Below are 17812 nucleotides of genomic sequence, written 5' to 3'. Positions count from 1 at the left end.
GATCATGTATATAGGCATCACGTCCGAGACAAGTAGACCGACTCCTGCCTGCATCTACTACTATTACTCCACTCATCGACCGCTATCCAGCATGCATCTAGAGTATTAAGTTAATGAAAACAGAGTAACGCCTTAAGCAATATGACATGATGTAGAGGGATAAACTCATGCAATATGATGAAAACCCCATCTTGTTATCGTCGATGGCAACAATACAATGCGTGCCTTGCTGCCCCTACTGTCACTGGGAAAGGACACCGCAAGATTGAACCCAAAGCTAAGCACTTCTCCCATTGCAATAAAGATCAATCTAGTAGGCCAAACCAAACTGATAATTCGAAGAGACTTGCAAAGATAACCAATCATACATAAAAGAATTCAGAGAAGATTCAAATATTATTCATAGATAGACTTGATCATAAACCCACAATTCATCGGTCTCAACAAACACACCGCAAAAAGAAGATTACATCGAATAGATTTCCACAAGAGAGGGGGAGAACATTGTATTGAGATCCAAAAAGAGAGAAGAAGCCATCTAGCTACTAACTATGGACCCGTAGGTCTGAGGTAAACTACTCACACTTCATCGGAGGGGCTATGGTGTTGATGTAGAAGCCCTCCATGATGGATACCCCCTCCGGCGGAGCTCCGGAACAGGCCCCAAGATGGGATCTCGTGGATACAGAAAGTTGCGGCGGTGGAATTAGGGTTTTGGCTCCGTATCTGATCGTTTGGGGTACGTGGGTATATATAGGAGGAAGGAGTACGTCGGTGGAGCAACAGGAGGCCCACAAGGGTGGAGGGCGCGCCTAGGGGGTAGGCGCGCCCCCCTACCTCGTGGCCTCCTCTTTTGTGTCTTGACGTAGGGTCCAAGTCTCCTGGGTCTTGTTCGTTGAGAAAATCACGTTTCCGAAGGTTTCATTCCGTTTGGACTCCGTTTGATATTCCTTTTCTTCAAAACCCTAAAATAGGCAAAAAAAACAACAATTCTGGGCTGGGCCTCCGGTTAATAGGTTAGTCCCAAAAATAATATAAAAGTGGATAATAATGTCCAAAACAGTAGATAATATAGCATGGAGCAATCAAAAATTATAGATACATTGAGACGTATCAGCAAGCAGGATTGCAACACACTTTGTGCTCCTGACTTGAGCCTTTTATACACTGCTCTCATCGGTAATAAATATTATAACCTTGGAGCGATTGTTGCACGCAGACTGCAACACAACGCTGGTAGTGGATATTTTTATGGTGGGATATATTCTTCATGTTTAGCAAGGGAACTGGGAGTATCACCTTGGCCTAATGACCCTATATTACCCACTCAGTACTTAGACTTTGAGGCCATGAAGCGCCATAAGTTCCTTAAGGGCGAGACCACTGATTATATTTATAACCTACTGTTTAATAAAGCTTCTGTGGTGCACACCTTTTTGCCTGCTCCTGCTCTCTTTGATTATCATAGCAAAGGAAGGTATTATGTTCTTGAGAGCAAGGCCCGCGCACACAACACATAGGTTGTGGCTGCTCGGTGAGCTGAGGAGGCTGCACCAAGAGCCTCCATGAGCTATCACTCCGATTACTACGCATGCTACAGACAATGATTACCAAGCTAGGCCAAAATCCTAAGTTTGGGGGAGTACGTATTTCCACCAACATTACATTCATGTTGACACATTTCATTCCAGTTGTCAGTGTTCACACTTTTTCATTGTGTTATCCTTGCTAGATTTATTTTCTCGCTTTCTTCTTCTATGTTTGAAAAACTTCGAGAAAACCCAAAAATATTTCCTGCTTCTTTTCGATTTTTCTTTCTAGTTTAATTAGTTGTAGTATCAAAAGAAAACCCAAAAATATTTCTCGATTCTTCTTCTTGCTAGTTGGGAGCTTTCCCGTGTAAATAGTTTTCTCGTTGTTTTCCTTCTTTAATTTGCTTTCTTCTAGAAAAACTAAAAACTCCAAAAATATTTCAATGTGTTTCTCTAAATTTCTTTTCTGATTATTGAGTCATACCAAGGAGAAGACCACAATGAAATGTTGAGTGGCTCTCATATGCATTATTATTGATCTAACAAAGAGCCCAAATTACCTTGTCTTCTCCTTTTGAATAAAATGTTTGCAGATTTCAGCTTAGTCCATGACACTCTTGCACTATTATTATTTTTAAATCGTTCGGTCGTGCAAGTGAAAGGCAATAATGGCGATATTAACTGGTTGTGGCAGAGAGAAACTGGTATGAACTCAACTTGTTATGTTTTTGTAAATATGTTTAACCTAGTATCCATGATTCGGCATATTATGATCAAACATGTTTGCAATGACAATTAGAGATTATAGTTTCTCGTGCCATGCTTAAGTAGCTACGAGTGGATAATGATTTATCTTGGACGTCAATATTGCGTTAAAATGATTGTGATGTAGTATGATGATATGGTATCCTCCTCTGAATGTTTCGAGTGGCTTGACTTAGCACATGTTCATACATGTAGTTGAATCAAAACCAACATCGCCTCTGATATTTATGTTCATGGTGTTCATATCCTACTCATGCTAGTATCCAATGTTCATTATGCATAATGCATGTTCATGACCGTTTTTGCTCTCTAGCTGATCGCTTCCCAACCTATTTGCTAGCCTTCACATGTACTAAGCGGAATTACTGCTTGTGCATCAAAATCCTAAAACCCAAGAGTCCACCATATATACCTATACGCGGTATTACCCTACCGCTCTAAGTAAATTTTCATGTGCCACATCTAAAACCTTCAAATAAATATCTGTTTTTCTGTGCTTGGATTGTTCATAGAGCGGCAGGAGGTAGTCGGTATCTTTCATGCTAAGCGGGTTCTTCTCATGATGAGTGTTTATTCACTCGTCCTTGCATGAGAGGGGCGGTAATAGGGATTCCTAGTCCCGAAATCAAATTGCAAATAATTAAACAAAACTCCCCCAGGACTGATGTTGGTATGGATGGTACCCGAGGATTCGGCTAGCCCTGGAGTGTGAGTGTTGGTGGAGGGGGGTAAACCTTTACTTTTATCGCTTGACAACCGTCACTAATGTGTTTAGCATGGAAGATATCGATAACTAATGGTCACAAAGTAAACAGGAAGGGTGCATTTCTCAAAATTTCATTTGCCTCTGTTTTAAAAACTGAGCTCTGGCACCGCTGCAAATCCCTGCTTCCCTCTGCGAAGGGGCTATCTATTTAATTTTATGTTGAGTCCTTACCTTCTCAAATAAGCGCTAGATTCTGAGAGCACTGTTGTCATCTTCATGCATTGTGTATAGTTAATGTTGGATGCGTCATGACTGGATCTTATCTACCATGAATTACAATGTTTAGTCACTGCTTGAACCTTGGAGGTGCTCTGCATTTATGTTTTGCGGTCCCAAAACGGACTAGTGAGATACCACTATTGTCATATTATATCATGATTGTTTTGACAATGTGTTGTCATTTGAGATATTTTATTATTGCTTGCTAGTTGATTATGTCATTGATATGAGTTAATATAATTTTTAAGAGTTATTGTTGACATGGTTAGTTATAATCTTCGCTGAAAACATGGGCGCTACTTAAGCTTATTTATGTAAACAAGAGCAAAAGAGTTCGTAAAAGTTTTTCTTTTCCACTTTCAGTTTATCAACTGAATTGCTTGAGGACAAGCAAATGTTTAAGCTTGGAGGAGTTGATACGTCTCCGTCGTATCTACTTTTCCTAATGCTTTTCCTCTTGTTTTGGACTCTAGTTTGCATGATTTGAATGAAACTAACCTGGACTGACGTTGTTTTCAGTACAACTACCATGGTGTTGTTTTTGTGTAGAAATAAAAGTTCTCGGATTGGAACGGAACTTTTTGGAGAATTTTTATACAATAAAAGAAAAATATTGGAGCCAAGAACCACCGAAGGGGGCCCCTGGGTGAGCACAACCCACCAGGGCGCCCCCCCCCCTCAGGCGCGTCCAGGTGGGTTCTGCCCACCTGGTGGCCCCGTAGACCCTGAGTCCAACTCCATAAATACCTATTTTTCCAGAAAAAAATCAGGGAGGAAGAATTATCTCGTTTCGCGATACGGAGCCACCGCCACCTCCTATTCTTCATCAGGAGCCAGATCTGGAGTCCGTTTTGGGCTCCGGAGAGGGGGATCTTCCATCTTCATCATCACCAACCCTCCTTCATCGCCAATTCCATGATGCTCCCCATCGGGAGTGAGTAATTCCTTCGTAGGCTCGCTGGTCGGTGAGGAGTTGGATGAGATTCATCATGTAATCGAGTTAGTTTTGTTAGGACTTGTTCCCTGGTATCCACTATGTTTTGAGATTGATGTTGATATGACTTTTCCATGCTTAATGCTTGTCACTTTGGACCCGGATGCCATGATTTCAGATCTGAACCGTTTATTTTATCACCATTATATCTATGTTCTAGATCCGATTTTGCAAGTTATATTCACTTGTTACGTGTTATGATCCGTAAACCCCGAAGTGACAGTATTCGGGATACTTTCCGATGATGACCGTAGTTCGTGGAGTTCATGTATTCATGATGTGTTAATGTTTTGTTCCGGTTCTCTATTAAAAAGATGTATTTATATCCCTTAGTTTTCATATGGACCCCGCTGACATGGGAGGGTAGGACAAAATATGTCATGCAAGTTCTTTCCATAAGCATGTATGACATTTAAGGAATACATGTCTACATTATATTTATGAACTGAAGCTAGTTTTCTATCGCCCTAGGTTATGACTGTAATATGATGAATATCATCCAACGAATCCATCGATCCAATACCTACGAATTTCTCTTATATTGTTCTTGCTAAGTTACTACTGCTATTGTTACTGTTACACTTGCTACAAATCATTGCTACCACTGTTACCGTTACTATTGTTGTTGCTACTACTATCAAAATCATCATATTACTTTGCTACTAATCACTTTGCCGCAGATAATTAATCTTCAGGTGTGGTTGAATTAACAACTCAGTTGCTAATACTTGCAAATATTCTTTGGCTCATCTTCTGTCGAATCAATAAATTTGGGTTGAATACTCTATCCTCAAAAACTGCTGCGATCCCCTATACTTGTGGGTTATCAGGGCTACTAATAGCGTCCTACACCAGAGGTATCGTGAGCCACCAGAAGTCAGCCCGAGTAGACTTGGCATGGACCCGTGCAGCTACCTAGCCCCGGTCGTCCGACCTGAGGCCTTCAATGTAAAGATGCCTCCTTACTTGTTGTACAATATGCATACCTTACTTGGGTTTCAAGCTATGTAAACTGACTTGGACTCTTGTAACCCTACCCCCGCCAACTTACAAGGGGAGGTAGGGACCACCCAAGTTAGCACCTCATAACCATAGGATCCTAGAGTTCCGACCTTTCATTCAAGAAAATTCCAATATTAATAAAGATCAAACATGCAACATGTAGGGCACATTACCTGAACATGGAAAATCGTCTGTTTCCTGTGCACCCAATTTGATTCTCCATGCGTGTTTGACGTGCTCTCTTTCTCATGCACCCAATATGATCCTCCATGCATGTTTGACATGCTCTCTTTCTCGTCCGGCCTACTCGCCTGGTCAGGATACCCTATCAAAGGATTTGTTGGAATCTTCTCTCGAAAGGTGGTACCATGGTTTGCCGATTATGCTGACTTTGTCTACCTTCAAACAAGAATTATAATCAGAGGAAGAAATTCTTTAGGGATTTTTGGAAAGATCAATTCCTCTAAAAGCATGGGTCGGACGGCATGATTAGACGATGTGTCCCTTAATATGTGAAAGATGCCATCTTACAAGCTCGCCGGAGAATTCCTTGCGTATGGCGTCAAACACTTCAATCCGGTTTCTACTGGCCTGCATCTTTTTAAAGTGTATGCTTGCCGTAGTAGTCCTTATGTAGGGCATCAAACAGGTGACCGCACCACCATAATAGAAGTACTTAAATCAGGTTTCTGTTGGCCACACTTAACTACGATTTTGGTTTTAGGCAAAATTACGATTTTAGTGTTAATAAAAATAGGATTAGCAAGATCTAGTCAAGTTTATCACAGGACATTAGTATATCAATAATATCATGTTTGTCAATGGATCACCGAAGTCCATAGTGGAGGCCCGAATTCGTCAAATTGGTCACATCCATGGAACGGAGCCAATATTACTGTATATAAGTTGCAGTTTCTTGCATCTCAAAAAAAGATGTAGTTCCATGTGAATGTATTGTACGACATGTTTGCATACACGATATAGTACAACAAATTTCAACACGGTACCATAACTGGCACTGAACTAATAAGAAAGCTTTGGACAACTGCAGAGTTCCACAAGTTGAAAAGCAAAATACCAGATGACAGTATCGCAGCATATACAAATGAAACATCCTATAAATTTATGCTACGACAAAAATCTGGATTAACAATGGAAACTACTTTCCTGTTTAGATTTTATGCACCTGATGCATAGTTACTTGTTAATGTTACAAATGACCAACTCACATCCATGTTTTGAGACCCCTCCCCACCTACCAAAATGTACCAAGAATCGCAACAAACGCCATACCAAACTGAACAGAAATCAGAACCAGGAAGTTACAAACGATGATCGAAGTTAATGATGGCATTGCTTGCTCGCACACCCACAGATTAACAAGGAAAATGGCAGCCAAACATCAACAGTTCAGCTCCAAAATTCGAGCACAGCAATTGAATAAATTGGCATCCCCCCTAAAGCAACAATCAGAACACAATGAGAAAAAGGTAGAGCACAGAAGTTTCCCCACTTCAGCTTTGAGACTGTTGAGGTTGTTGCCTTGTCAATATGCAGGAGGCCCTCACATCAACTTCCACATTCTTCCTGGCAAGCAAAAATGTTTGCACAACTGGACAACTGATAATATCAAATCAGACCTGCACAGTAAAACTCATAAGTAGTCTTTGGTGTTACTGAAACTGCTTAGAGCCTGCAATGACCTCCGCAGGCTAGCCAAAACCTTTACACTTCTTCAACTTCCCAACCAATTTCATCCATATCCAACCAATTAGGAGTGTGAGGCCTGTTAATGGGAAAGACAGTTCTGGAACAGTTCAGCAAAGGAAGTAGCTGTAAACATATCATGATTTGTTTTATTTTCTCATCAAATCATCATTCTATCATATCAACAGAGCCAAATTACCAGGTCACATACATGTTAAAAATAGATGAAAACTAAAAATAAACTTGTGGTACATCAGAACATACTCCGAATCACAATATAAGTAGGTTAGGACAGGACACTTTGACTTCATGAAAAATCTACTAATTTCAGTTTGATATGACGGTAATTCTTTCTATATTGATGGTCAAACCTAAAAAGTTTTGACTGGCACAAATTCTAGAACTACAACTAATATGAATGGCCAGAGTAATTGTTTGATTGGACGAAACTCACCAATCGTACTGGCTACTATAGATTATACAAGCTTTAACTTGATAAACATCGAAGGCAGCAAAGACGCAGGAAGCAAAGATGCTCTGAAAAAACCATTACATCTGCACCGATGACCAGCTTATACGAGAGATAAAATGGAACCATGTGTTCGCTCAAGGGGGTGGAGGGTTATGAAATATGAGGACATGCCGCTGGCACCAGATTCAAAATTCTCTGCATGACGGGGAAAAATTGCAGTATACTTGACAGCAGTTTTTGCGTAAACCACTCAAACACAATTCAGTTTTTACTGCTGATCAACCCACACTGGCGATATTAAATTTCAGATACGGAACTTAAGAAATTGCCAAGATTTATCTCTTGGACAGTAGAGATGGACAACACTAAACATTTTGAATAATAAAAACAGATTATTTCCTTGATAGGTTGGGAATTGAAAACATGTTTTCTTTTAGGAACTGGAAAATGGAGATGTGTGTCACTATGAAAGGCAGGTCTAAGAGGGAATAATGCAATCACCTATTCTTGGAAGTAGTCTGGTAAAATAACGATTGAAGTGCAAATATTAAGATGGTCCAAATTTTCTAAACCCATGGAATCAAAATTCTGAGATCTTAACAATGCTCTGTGGTTTCCATAATTCACTAGCCATCTGTATCAAATCTGTAAGTTCATTCAGAAAGCACTAGTAGCACTCACATGATTCAAAATGGAGCTTCAAGTGACTCGTCCCACACATCACCACTTCCATTTGAAGCATCTTCACCATCCTCTTCCATCGACAGCCTGATGTATTCCCTATGGGCGAACCGATCCCACTCAGTTAGAGTTGGATTTTCACGCTCCTGCAATTAAAAACCATACAACCTTTTAACTAAATAAATGCAGTGGATTCAAACACTTCATTGCAAAACAGTGATTACCTGGCGAATGAGGAATGGATCACGAGTTTCAAACGCCATAAATTTGTTGAGATTAAATAAGATATTGAATATATTTCCCGAGAGTTTACACTTTTTCAAGTCCCTCAGTGTAAAATATGTCTCATTCTGCACAAAGGAAAAGCTTTATGAAATGCAGTTAAGGGCATGACTGAATGCATGAATTTTGTAGAGAACAATGCAATTCCTCCTCATTGCCTTTGGATTCCACTGTTCCAAACAGGGGGTAAATGAATCACAGTTATATCCAGGATGATGATACCTCTGGTCCAATCATATCAATCATTTGGCATAGTATGTCCTCAAAAAGCACAGGTTCCTGTGCCATGCACTCCATACGATGCAACTGCTCCTCATAGAAAAACTGCATTTCATTGGTAGTTAAAATACCATTGCCATCAAGATCAATGCACTTAAACCTGTAGAGAGTGTGAGGCGTTTCAATAGATGAAGGAACATATTTTACCACAAACTGTATATAATATGAGTTGCAGATATGATATAACATATAGGTGTCCCATACACATAACTTCATGTTGGAAATTTGTAGCAAAATTGTGTAGAAAAATCACATACTAAAAAAACATTCCCATTAAAACCCAATTGTTGGGGCTTTGTTCACTCGTTTGCCGTCAATGCCTCGAGACCAAATAGCACAGCATGGGGACTAGACATTTAAGCATACATTCGAAGGATGGAATTGCTCTCAAGCAACCCTCAGATAATAAAACAGTTACAGGTAAAACAGAAGACATATCAAACCAGGAGAACACAATTACCAGTACTCAAGGCTAGGCTCAGATGATTTATCTTCCTCTGACAAGATGAAGTAAACAAAATCCTCATAACCCATCTTTCCTTCGGTCATGCTTGTGAATTTCCTTGGGACCTTAGTTGGAAAAAAAATGGAAGTGCACAGTAAGCAACATTAATGCAATCTAACATCTCAGCTCTCAATATAAACTAGTAATAGAACTAGTAATGGACTAACCTGTGAAAAGACTCTATCGACTATTCTATAGGTCAACGAATGATTTCCATATCTGATAAGGTTCTCTTTGTCAATCAAGAAATCATGATCTGTGTCCAGCTCCCAAAATTTGCAGTAGATTACATAAAAATGCTCGTATGAGAAATATCTGCATCAGATACGACAAAGTCAGAAAATTATACGAAAACCATGTAAAATATGCTTTATTTGCAGCATATAGTAGGATCAACTGAAGCCATGAAATTCCTGTTGGCCATCACAACCACATAAGGAAGGAGCTCTTGAAAGAACAGAATTCGTAAGGAGCTAAAGCATCGTGTAATGGAAACCATATTCTACTGAGAGATCTTGGGAAATATACATGCACACGCGGCATTTAAGGAATTTGTACAGTTCCATCCATGAATTACCTCAGTATTTTGTTGATATCCTCTTCCTCATCAAGTTGCTGCATTGCAGCTACTAAATTCCCACGTTTTAGCTCTCTAAGGGTAAGATGACCATTTCCAGATCTATTTATGGAGTAGAAGATTCTGTATATTACAGTCTCAGCTGAAAAACACATTAAAACATAATAAGCAGATGAATGAGATGCAGCAAATCACCAGCATTAGTTCGGAATATCCATTCATCACAAAATCAAAAAGTATGTTATTACTGGAGAAAAAAGATATGCTCTACAAACAACAGCTTGTCCTTGCATACAACATTCATGACTAAAAACTATCATTTTCCTATGTTACTGAACACGAGAAAATAACAGATTATTTTTAAGGAAGAAATATGAGTTCTTAAGATAGACAGAAAGACAGCCCATATTTTAGATGTTAATACGAAGAGTTCCGTACCAACAGGTCTACTGTAGAACAGACTAAAATACTTCAACGTTTATAGCAGAGGATGATGAGCCACTTACGAGTTCTTAAGATAGACAGAAAGACCATGTTTTAGATGTTGATACGGAGAGTTCCAAATGCCGACAGGTTTATTGTAGAACACACTAGAATTCCTATAATCATACCTTCAGATAGCAAACCATTCAGGTTTAACTTTCTAATACCAAAGTGCAGGGGTGTCAATCTACGATCGGTTCCAGGATTTCCTTACTACCATCTCAGGCTCAACTCAATTCTCGTCAGCTCTACGCAAACAGAACTATGAAGAAAACGATGCCTTATTTTATTTCAGTGTTAGACCCGCTAAAAAATTATATTCCATCTCTTTGGCATATGCGGCTAAAAAGGGTATCTGTCTCAAAAGATGCGGAGGACATAACTACATTAAAAAAACATAACAAGAATTCACAAATGAAATCACTTTGCCAGGGATCATTTCTTTTTCATCATATAAGATACTATCATCATTGGCTTTTGAAAGAACATATGACTCAAAATGCACGTCTAATGCACAAATATACAAAGAATACTGGTGATAGAGCCAACTACTAGGCAACTTGAACAACACATAACAGCGATTACCGTATCTGTCCTGAAACTCGGGAGTGCCTTGTAAAAACTCTAAACCTGGGTGAGTTGCCAGGAGTTCTTTTAGAACAGGCTTAAAATCCTCCTGCGCAAATTATGGAGAATTAGTATTCCCTTCAAGAAAACAAACAGTAATATAGAATAATCATCTTGTCCAGTTGGAGTCATATATACATGCCTACCAAGACCAAAAAGAGGAAAGAAATGCTGACCTGAGTGAGATAACTGTAACCTGGCTTTCTTAGTATTTCAAATATCTGGGTAGCCGTGTCCATTGTGATCTTATTGTCATTAAACCAGTAATCGATAAACGCATCCCTGAGTTTAAAAAAGAGAGTAACATGTCAAAACCGAAATATAAAATATCGGTGTTAAGAACTGGAATTGACATCAAAACTGTGCAGCCAAAAAGTAACTACCAACTGAGACATGGCATTCCTGAACAATTGTTAAATATACATGAGACCATGGAACACCACAGATGTGTTAGATTAAATGTTACTAATCATAAGGCAATGTGATAAATGAAACCTGACATCCTAGTCCAGAAAAGATAAGCTTCTGTAAGTTCAAATTTACAAACACAAGCAAGAAAACTATCCAGAAGCATGCACACTGGTTGAAGAAGAAAACAGTGCCAAACTATTATTATAGCAAGGATAACGCATTGGTGGATAACCGTATATGAAGCAGGGTTACAAAACCAAGATGAGCAGTTTCTGCTTACTTCTGGTCTGCCTAATTATAATGGGCAGGGTACTGTGCTTGTTCAACCTTGCACAGACAGTAGTGTGTATTATTATCTCTTTAAAAAAGCAGGAATAATAACTGGAGGGATTTACCCTCCCACCACCCAGGAAAAGTGGAAACCACCAGGAACACACAGATTTCCAACACTGGCTGTGCAATCAAATGCTAATTTTTCTATGGAGACAGGTTAATGTTCCATAATGAACTCTGTGTTCTACTAAATTTTGGCTACAGTTAGGAGGTCCATGTGGTAGCTGCATGAAGCATTTCTCAGTGCCCTCCAAATATGATGGAACAACTAAGATTCACTATATCTAAATATACACCAACACTAGTGTAGCCATGTTGAGGTATTGAATAAACAGCACACCTTGTTACAGTTCCAGAGCAAGTGGCGTCAATCTTCTTGAAAAGAACACCAGAGAGGTACGATGGCAACTTGCATATGTCTTTTATAACTGGTCTGAATTCTGATATGTGCAAATAAGACATTGAAAGTTAAAAATGCATTTCAATGTGGACAAAACAAAAGAAATCCTCAAATAAGGTCACCTTGAATCTGGAGTCCTTCCCCGGCAAAAAAAAGGTGATCTAGTCTAGACAAACACTGCTCCCTCAAATCTTTTGGTGGAGGGCGCCCATGTTTGAAGTAAAACTGCAAACACGATGAATACAGAACTAAGTCTAACAAGGAAGATGCTTAAATAGCTATAGTAGGAACAAATATTACATGAATAATAACAAGCACAGATGCCATTCTCAAACAAAAAAACAGATGGGAAGCACCTGGGGTATAACTTCTCTCACAGGTTCACTGACTAATTTTAGAGGAGATCCCAAGGATGATGGTCCAGCACTAGATCCTCGTCTCATAACACGGGGAGAGCCAGCAGTGCTCCTGGGAGAAAGTGGGGGGGCACTACCAGCAGGGAACATCGACGGCAAAGAACTACTTGAAGCGGCATTTGTGCTAGCAGAGCTCCCAGCAACATTCAGTGTGGCACCGGCTTTTGCATCTTCAATCAAAGATTTCACCTAGTAGTGAAGAAACCAAATATTATAAGAAATGATACATCCAACAGAAGTATGTTATAGAAACAAATTTATTGCTTTTTTACGCAACAATGTACAATGCTTCTAATTTACAAAAACAGTAGCATCGCACTCCACAGAATCAATTATAGAAAGGCTTATATGACGAAGAAAGCAAAGTGCATAAAACATCAAGTTGTTACTTCAACGGATATTATCAAAAACAGAAGAGCAGTCAAACAGCACTATTAAAGTGCTTTATAATGATACATATATACAGAACATATATACAGAACCTGAGCAGTAAGCATAGATAAATAATGTTCACCAAATTACAATGTGTTAATAAATTTAACTAACAATGATTTGTATCTGTATGCATCACATAGAAGGTAAACTAAGTGGTAATTGAGTTAGAATTATAGGTGTGCCACCTTAAGAAATTTGAAATGTAATATAACAGAGTAACCAAAGCCAAGAAAAGAGCACACAATCAAATTAAAAGTTCTAGTGCCTCGGAAGCCTATTGTCACAATTCCAAGTACAGGTTGCACCACCTATCATTTTGAGAGTTCAGCCACTATCCTATATTGATTGGACTAGCCTCTGTTTAAAAAATTTAGAAAAATCTCGGACTAATCTGTTCAATATAATCTACTTAATATTAAAGTTGCTGATACAAGCACGCAACTTCTTTTTTTGAAATTTAGCAGGAGTGCTGCTAGTATTCCATTAAGAAGAAGGTGCCGATGGCAAGTACAAAATGGCCTAAGGACCCAAGAAACAACAAACTCAAGAGAAAAACAGTGTAGCTGCAAGATACACGGCTACAAGAAACTAGCGGACTGCAACTTTATTTAAGGCCCCACTAATGAAGTATAGAACAAACCTCAACATATGTTACATATTCCTAGAAGATTGAGTTATTTCAAGCATACACTCCCTCTGTAAAGAAATATAGAGCATTTAGATCACTACTTTAGTGATCTAAACGCTCTTATATTTCTTTATGGAGGGAGTACCATATATGCAGAGAGGTTAAACCTTGAAACATCTGCTATGTTACTATATATATTGAGCAATGCCAGAAATACAAGATGTAAGAAGCCAGCCTATATAGTAGATCTATATTGTCCTGACTCCGGTCAAATAATCACACGTGAAAAATCAAACATATCCCAATACATATATAGCACTACATAGTTATAACGGCGGCCTAGGGAGCAAAGAATCCAGTCAAATAATCACACATGGAAAATTAAACATATTCCAATACATGTATAGCACTACACGGTTATCACGACAGCTTAGGGAGCAAGGAACCTCGCGTCGGTGACACTAGACAATATCTTAGCTTAGCCTAATCATCGCATATAGAACATACTCCCTCCGTCCCAAAATTCTTGTCTTAGATTTATCTACATATGGATGTATCTAGTCATGGTTTAGTGTTAGATACATCCGTATCTAGACAAATCTAAGACAAGAATTTTGGGACGGAGGGAGTATATAACAAGGCAAAAATGGAGAATACATGTCCCACTAGCCACTTGGTCCAAAACATCACCTGAAGACAACAGAACATCAAAGCATCCACTCCCTACTCCCATGCTCAATTACCAACAGGCAGACACCTTCTCTAGCAGAAGCATTGGGCACCAAAGCAGCAAGGCAGAGGGCATCCAGCTAACAAGTGAGATGCACAACAAGCAGCAGAGAAAATCAGCAAGATGGAGCTAAGAAAGCCCAATGTGATAGGTGTGTTCGCAAAGCGATAGCGCTGAGCAGGGAGGTGACGATGCACGGTGGTTGCGAACTACAAAAGGCCGACAGCGAGGGTTAGTGGAGTCCCTCTGTCTCCTGGACTGCTGTCAGTCGAGGCAAGCAGTCATGTCATCTGCTGATCTATTTGATAACATCATGTCTCCCGCAGAAAAGGTAACATGCCATTGACTACTACGCTATGTCCACCCCATAAAACTACATAACATTCAAGACAACGTTCAACATAACAAAGCAGACAAAACAACGAAATGTTAGCATCATTTGGGAGAGCAAGAAACACTAGTGGTAAAGCCTTGAGACCGTGATAACACTACAGGTAACACCATATACGATATTGTCAACATGACTTCTTTTTTCTCTAAGGTTCCATGTGTTTACTACGCAATATTGCATAGACAAGTTTGGCCTGCAAAGTAGGTATCCCGTCAACAAAAGCTATATAGTCTATGTTGCATTTTATCTACTGTTCTGCACAGGTATGCATCAAATTAGCAGCCAAAAAGAGCTCAACAAAATATGCACACGGAGCAACAATTCAACATTCTCACATGAAGCCATTGACTATCACCTATCACGAGAGCAATACTCAAACAGATTGCAACCAGGAAATAGCAACTTCAAATTCCATGAGTGCACGTTTTACTATCAAGAACACTGATGCATACCTGTATCATTGCATATAAATCTCAAAAGTCCAAGTAAATGACAGAACAGCCCCTCCATCAAAAATTTACATAGTAATTGTTTGGCAAAAGGAATACCATCATCCAAACAAAACAATCTAAAGTAACCCAAAGAGACAAGAGCAGACAATTCAAGCCAGATCTCTAGCACAGTGTACCACTGCGAAAATGTCCTCTGAAGAGTGAACTATCATTTTAAGTAAGCATGGGCTCAAAATATAACACAAATTGCTGTAGCATAAAGCAGATCTTTGATAGCACTAGATCTCGGTACAGCGTCGGAGTCCACATCTCCTGAAATCCATCATTCCTCTAATCACATGCAACATTGACTATCATACCAACATTTCTTTATCTTTAATATAATGATAAAGCTGATGCATGCGGTGAGGGCTCATCTCAAAAACCGCAAGTAAGCACATCAGTTCAAGAAACCAACTTAGTACAGATGGTACATATTCATTCACGGCAACTGAGGAGCAGAAAGTAAGCACCCGAAGAAACAGGCCAAGTACATATTTCCGCAAAAATTACTACAATCACAATCTCCCGCAGGACCTTAGCCTTTGATGTACCAGACCCCGACGCTTTGTATCCTCGGCTTAAGCTAGCAATCCTGATACGAACATACCAATCTAAACTCGTAGAGAGGCACTGCAGCACAAGGCGCCACCAAGGCAGAGCATTCTAACAACATTTTTCCAAGAGTTCCAACAGGAGATCACGCTAGCCACGCAAAATCAACGGACGAACCGCGCCAGCACGCGAGGGCAAGAGGACGGGTGAGAGGTTACCAGCTTGGACGACTCAGGCAGCACGAGCCACTGCAAGTAGAGTGCCTCGGCTATGCTTGAGTTCTCCCGGAGCGCGCCCGGCGCGAGTTCTGGCAGCTGCAGCAGCTCCGGGTCAAGCGCCGACGCATCCCTCCTCGCCGCTTCCACCTCCATGCCGTCAAGACCCTGGTGCCCTTCTCATGCACCAAGCAAGGCCCCAAACCCTAGATCTGTCCCCCGCGAGCGCGTCCAGAAGCTGGAGGACGCGGTGGTGTGGCGTGAGGTGAGTGGCGAATCGGAACTCGGCGGGGTCGGCGGCGGACGACTAAGGAGGATCGGGGGTCGCCGGCGTCGAGATCTGAGGCGAGAGCCGGGGACCGGTGGAGGCGAAACCCTAGGCCGGGACAAGCGAGCGACAGCAGGTGGAGGAGATGGGAGGGGGGGGGGGGTGTGGGGGGGGGGGGGAGCGGAAGATGGTGGTGCTAGGCTGCTAGCTAATGGTGCGCGTCGATATAACAGCGGAGGGCAAAATGAAATCGTCTTTCCGATGGCACTTTCGCTCCGTGTGGCTAAATGGAGCTGATGTGGCTCAGAATGCAGCCAAACCCGTGCGTGGAAGCGGTTTTGTGTTTTTCGGTTCTATTTTCTTTCACGTAATGATAAGAGTCGATGCTCGCAAATGAAAGCGATATGAATATTATCAAGATCTATTTGAAATTTGTATGGTCATTTGGATGATATTTGGTTGAAAATATCTTCAAAATTATAAGAGGAGGTTAAGACGCTTCCGAAAGAAGTGAGATGTAGTCTGATTTAATTTGACCGAACCATCTCGTAGAGACATCATCAAGGATAAGAGAGCGGGAAAAGTGTCGCCTTGCTCTACTTATTATGACACCTCCTTCTATATCTCCCGTCGGACCGTGCCGCACCTCCTCTCATTCTCCCGTGGGGCCTCAACGTGCCGCTTCGCTCGGCCATGCCGCCTCTCCACGCCAACGCGCATAGCCTTCTCATCGGCTTCCTCTGGCGGCCTATCCCGCGACGACGCCTATAGAGATGTGTGTTGCCACATAACAACTATCATATCATAGCCATGTCCAATCAAAACAATCGGCATGTGGGGAGAAGGATGGATGCCACGATTTGGATGGTCATCGACAACGGCACACGTGGTGAGCCTGGCGGCGAGGAGGGTAGATGCGAGTATATTAAATTTGTGAGGGGATTAATTGAGACTATGGTTCACTTAACGAAGGGGATACTTGCCTTGTCATGCTCTCCACTAACTGGCTTCCTCTCGTCGTGGTTTTCGTTGTGCAAGACACCACCGTGTTGTTGTCATCTGCACTTCCGGTGAATCTTCGGTAGATCAATCTTTCAGGTGTGTTGTAGGCTACAACAAGATTAGGGGGTGTTGTGCGTCCTGATGCGAGTCGTCAATGGTTGCGGGTCGTTCGCCGTGACAACGGAATAAAGGCGATGTTTAAGTGCTTGTCTAACTTTAGATTATCTTCTTCGTTTACTGTTTGAGCCCATATGGGACGCAATATTTTTAGTTCATATATATTTATGATTGACAACATGTTGCAACCCATATGAATTCGTGTAGCTGACATGGTACCTTGCATATTTCACTAATCAAAAGTTCGCACAGGTTGCCAGTTGTAATGTATTCTTTTAGTAGTGTTGTTTGCGAGTTTATTATTAGAATTAGGAAGTAATGATAGCTGATTGTTGCTAGCTTTATCTCTCTTTTTTGTGAAAGGTATATTTACCTTTTTTAGTTGTATAATTGGCTATTTTTATGAATTTCATAACTATGTTTCTACTTTGTAGCTAGATTAAAAAATATTGACCCGCAGAAAATACTAACAAATATTGATATTTTCATACTTTTATCAGTTTTGTAGACGGCAGAAATTTGATGGATT

General features: G+C 40.5%; 1 protein-coding gene across 1 annotated transcript; it reads right to left on the bottom strand.

The window, feature by feature from the left end:
- Positions 1-6420: 6420 nt before the first annotated feature.
- LOC125507764 (probable serine/threonine protein phosphatase 2A regulatory subunit B''delta) lies at positions 6421-16309 on the bottom strand. Its single transcript, XM_048672259.1, has 13 exons — positions 15900-16309; positions 12392-12640; positions 12158-12260; positions 11976-12075; positions 11068-11173; positions 10850-10940; positions 9782-9923; positions 9372-9519; positions 9160-9269; positions 8643-8799; positions 8363-8488; positions 8139-8284; positions 6421-7064 (listed from the first exon to the last, which is right to left on the bottom strand). The coding sequence occupies exons 1-12, from the start codon at positions 16050-16052 to the stop codon at positions 8144-8146; spliced, it is 1626 nt and encodes a 541-aa protein (XP_048528216.1). The 5' UTR covers positions 16053-16309; the 3' UTR covers positions 6421-7064; positions 8139-8143.
- Between the last annotated feature and the right edge of the window lie 1503 nt (positions 16310-17812).

Source organism: Triticum urartu, chromosome 1, assembly GCF_003073215.2.
Source record: "Triticum urartu cultivar G1812 chromosome 1, Tu2.1, whole genome shotgun sequence".
Lineage (NCBI taxonomy): Eukaryota > Viridiplantae > Streptophyta > Magnoliopsida > Poales > Poaceae > Triticum > Triticum urartu.
This window is presented reverse-complemented; position numbering and strand designations above follow the sequence as displayed.